At 31.6% G+C, this 4,385-nt stretch overlaps 1 protein-coding gene across 2 annotated transcripts; it reads right to left on the reverse strand.

Annotated features, from left to right (window-relative positions):
• Positions 1-883: 883 nt before the first annotated feature.
• On the reverse strand, positions 884-2,514 carry LOC118753429. Of its 2 annotated transcripts, XR_004994804.1 has the most exons (5): positions 2,421-2,514; positions 2,267-2,350; positions 1,347-1,526; positions 1,106-1,259; positions 884-1,047 (listed from the first exon to the last, which is right to left on the reverse strand). XR_004994804.1 is itself a non-coding variant. In XM_036488308.1 (3 exons), the coding sequence occupies exons 1-3, from the start codon at positions 1,362-1,364 to the stop codon at positions 914-916; spliced, it is 306 nt and encodes a 101-aa protein (XP_036344201.1). In that variant the 5' UTR covers positions 1,365-1,532; the 3' UTR covers positions 884-913. The 2 variants fall into 2 exon arrangements, 1 of the variants encoding a protein (XP_036344201.1); XM_036488308.1 differs by lacking the exons at positions 2,267-2,350; positions 2,421-2,514 and having other exon boundaries at positions 1,347-1,532.
• Between the last annotated feature and the right edge of the window lie 1,871 nt (positions 2,515-4,385).

The following is a 4,385-nucleotide window of genomic DNA, read 5'->3' on the forward strand; positions in this document are numbered from 1 at the left end:
TTTTTATCCCAGGAAGAACAGTTCACCAGGTGACACAACCCTAACGCGTTCCATTCTTATCGGCACGAAACGTGACTTTTTTTGTATGCGTGTAATTTTTCAAACCAAATAGTTTGCCTGCTTGCTCATATGTGAAAAGATTAGCTTGACTACTTACTCATATGTGAAAGATATATGGCGCTCCAATCAAAAATTATTACAGGTGTGTTAGTAACACCATACAATTTTTGTGTTTGTGTTGGAGTTTCGGTCACGCTGGTTTTGCTGGGATGCGTAATTATATACATACATACATAAATATGCAAGAATAATAGAATACAATACCCTGCAAAAATTTTGCTTACAAGTAATGCGTAAAATCATCGAGAAACTCATTTTCATCGCTTACGTTTTCGTTTACAGAACGCATTATTTTAACATGGGCATGTCATTGGTGGTAATCGCTTACTTTCTGTGACCTTATAAAGCAATTAATATTTCCTTCTAAAATGAAAATAAATAACCGATTCCAAGTAATTGGTTCTACAATTTCTCGAAGTAATCGTTTACATGATATGACCAAGTAATTGATGTAGTAATTTCTACTTTTTAATCGCTGCAGGAAGGCATTGTAGAAATGAAAAATAACCGATTCCAAGTAATTGGTTCCATAATTTCTCGAAGTAATCGCTTTCATGATATGACCAAGTAATTGATGTGGTAATTTCTACTTTTTAATCGCTGCAGTAAGGCATTGTAGAAATTAAAAATACATTTTTAAAAATTCACTTTTATTATTTCATTTGCAATAAAGAAATACTAAATTCTGTACTACAAAAATGAACATGATAAACAAAAACAAACTTCGACAAAAATAACTGAAACAATCTGAATTCAACGGGTCATAAAAAATTACGTAATTAGGGAAGTAAAACTATTCATTTTGTTCTGACAGAGCTTTTTTGTTAACACAAATATTTTTAAAATGTCGATTTTTGACGCGTCTAAGACCTGTCCTTAAAGCGTGAAGAAAGGCTTTTTCATTTATTCCGTCCTTCTCAACTGCCCCTGAAAACAAAATATAACAAATGGAACTCAAAACGAATGAATGTAATACGACAAGTACCATATAAAACTCCCATAATTTTCGTATAGTTTAGAAGCCTTTTTTTCCCCTGCTTTCCGTCTAAATTAGTATCTAAAATAAATTCCGTCGAAAAAATGCAGTCCATATTTTTTTCAAATCCTCCATTTTTTATAAGACCTTGTACTGATGCAGCCTGGATAAGAAGAAAAGAGACAAAATACAAAACAGGGTAAATGAAAAATTCAACATTTTCACGCTTTTAAACAATCACGCTGCTTACCATTTCATTTTTTTTCATCAGTTATGATTCCTTCCAGTTTTTCTAGCTCCTCCTCCGTCTTGATGGGGAAGCTACCAATATACAAAGGTTTCGCGTACAAATTTTTTGAAAGTTGATACAGTGAGGTATTTTGCTCTGCCAATACTCTTAACACTCCGTCCATTTGTGTACAAAAAGTATCTAAATTATTTAATATGTATATGTGTATATAGCAGTTTCAGTAATAAAAATACATGTTCAGTCAGTGTCAAATGTAAATGTACACCTTGTTCTAATATAATATCCACAATTATTTTCATGAAAAAATTTTTCATTCATTATTTATGAAAATATAGTTTATTCTATAACATAAACCATATAAATCACACTTTATATAAAATTCACACAATTTTCATCACAATTTCATAATTTTTATTCAGAATTTCTAGAAAATATTCGAGTATGTATGTTTTGTAGGTAGCCCGTTCAATTTTAGTAGAACAAAGTGCAAGTTTCAAGTCGCTAGAAATTACCGTTGATTTTTTAGATTTTTTTTTGTGGAGGGTGTTGGGCATTTTCTTCCATATAACGTGTGATCTAAATCTATTTTTATATGGAAGAAAATTCACAACACCCTCCACAGAAAAAAATCTAAAAAATCAACGGTAATTTCTAGCGACTTGAAACTTGCACTTTGTTCTACTAAAATTGAACGGGCTACCTACAAAACATACATACTCGAATCTTTTCTAGAAATTCTGAATACAAATTTTGAAATTTTGATGAAAGTGTTTGAATTTTATATAAAGTGTGAAACTTTGATTTATATGGTTAATGTTATAGAATGAACATTATTTTCATAAAAAATTAATAAAATATATTAGAACACGGTGTACACTTGCATTTGACACTGACTGTATGTAATATGAATTTTATTTTACCTTTAAGTAGGGCAATTTCATCTCTCAAATGCTTATTGTCATTGCGTATTTCTGTTATTTCATTGCTTATAGCTGCTTAAAAGACTAGAAGTAAAGAAAAAATCATATGTGTAAGCTTTGGTATAATGTAAAATCTAAAAATCTCAGTCATTACCTTTTATTTCTTCAATTCCCTTTTGCTGAAGAGTCTGTAAGTTTTCATTATTGCTGGATTTTCTTTTCTTAGAAAGAATTTTTTCGGCCATAGTTTTTTGTTATTGTATTTTTTTGATGATATAATTTTGAGCTGAACTACAATATTTTATGCTAGTGAAAACTGCGTATACGACAACTTTTATTTTTAAGAAATCAGTTTCTTTTTATAGTTTATTCAGTTATAAGTTATTCACATTAAAGGCAAGTGTGTACAAGTGGAACAAGAAGTGCACGATTTTTGTAAGGAAGATAGACTAATTTATTGAAAATTTTATCTACCTCAAACATTTCCTCAGCGCCACATAAATTCGGGTCAATTAAAGCAATCCCCAGGTGTAAAGATGAAACAGGCTCTGTGGAAAAATCTTCCGGGTTAAGCATTCGCTTACCTTTAAAATGTCCGTCCTCGTAAATTTCAATAATTTTCACGGGAGTATATGTTTCAATTGAGCAGAAGTTGTCAGGAAAAATGGGACTGAAAATAGCAGTAGGTGAGCAAAACATTATCACTCCATTTGCACATTTTTTAAACCCTTGAAAGGATTTTTTATATTTCAATGGTGTATTAAAAAACCTATTATGTAGCTGCTGTGGAATATGCTGCGGTTTTCTAATATTTTTTTAAGGGTTTTATTGTAGTTTTCAAAGTCATAAGCTGTGAAAGTATCAAGACAACCAAAATTTCTAACTGAATCTGCCAAGTGCAATAAGTTATGCACATTGTAAGAGATACTTGTTTCTCCATAGATGTTTGTAAAGTTCTTCACAAAATGTTTTAGCACTTCATTTGCGTTTTCTACATTTGAGCGGTAGTTTTTTTGACAAAGAAGCATCCTATATGCGCACAGTAACAGAAGGAAATGATAAAATATTTCTTCTGACAAAAATTCTTTAAAAACAACTAGGTTTGTGTACAAAGCGAACTGTCTAAACTCCACTGCTTTCCATCGAAGCAACTCATCAAAAGACCTTGGCTTTCTTGCAAATTCTTTTGAAATATAAGGTATAAAAGATGTTAGCAAAGCCGACATTTCAATTTTTTTAACAGGTGGAATTTTTATACGACCTTTTCCATTAAAAAGCAGCACCAAAAGTTTTTTCATAACGCCTAGATCTATTAGATGCATTGCATCTAGGGGGAATTGCGTTATCATTTTAATACCTATTTCTTCCAGGCAATGTGCCATATCCATATGTGAAGGCTGATGGAAATTTTTATCACTTCTTTTTTCAAAGCTTGAATCAGTACGAAGTGCCCCAACTACAGGACTGTAGGTTGTAACATTTCTAATTCTAAAGCCGATTTGTTGACATTTACTGCATCCTGCTAATGAAGTGTGACCTTTTATACAACAAATAAATGAACGTGCAGGTGCATCACATATGAAAGATCGTATTTCAAATTTAATTGTCTTACCGTTGCAAATAAAACCATTGCTAATGAGACTTTTAACTTCTGTTACAAAGTCATGTAAATATGAATCAACAATAAAAGGCTTTTGTTTGCCAACATAGCTTCCTATCAAAAAAACCTATTTATTGGGGATATTTACGAGGCGTCCTAATATTGGCCACAACGCAACCGAAGAGCTTTTATATAATGGCAATCCATCTATTCCTACATCCAAAATTACCTCACTGATTCTGGCTATTTCCATTTCATCTGCTAATTTATATAATTGGTTTTCAATGCCTATATGAATATATTGCCCCGGAGAAACGGTACGAATTTTCATAGCCCGATTTCTTTCCAGTAATCCGGACACACTTCTTGGCACCTTGCGATATTTAGATACTCAAAAGTTTCGTACAACATTTTTGGGAAGGAATAAATTCTAAGTACCAATCTTGCAATTCCTTCCTTAATGTTTTTTTATTACTTGCACTAAAATAATTTACTTCACAATAATCGTGCACTTCATTA

The sequence above is a fragment of the Rhagoletis pomonella genome, unplaced genomic scaffold (assembly GCF_013731165.1).
Source record: "Rhagoletis pomonella isolate Grant_MI unplaced genomic scaffold, Rhpom_1.0 Rhpom_scaffold_02452, whole genome shotgun sequence".
Taxonomy (NCBI): Eukaryota; Metazoa; Arthropoda; class Insecta; order Diptera; family Tephritidae; genus Rhagoletis; species Rhagoletis pomonella.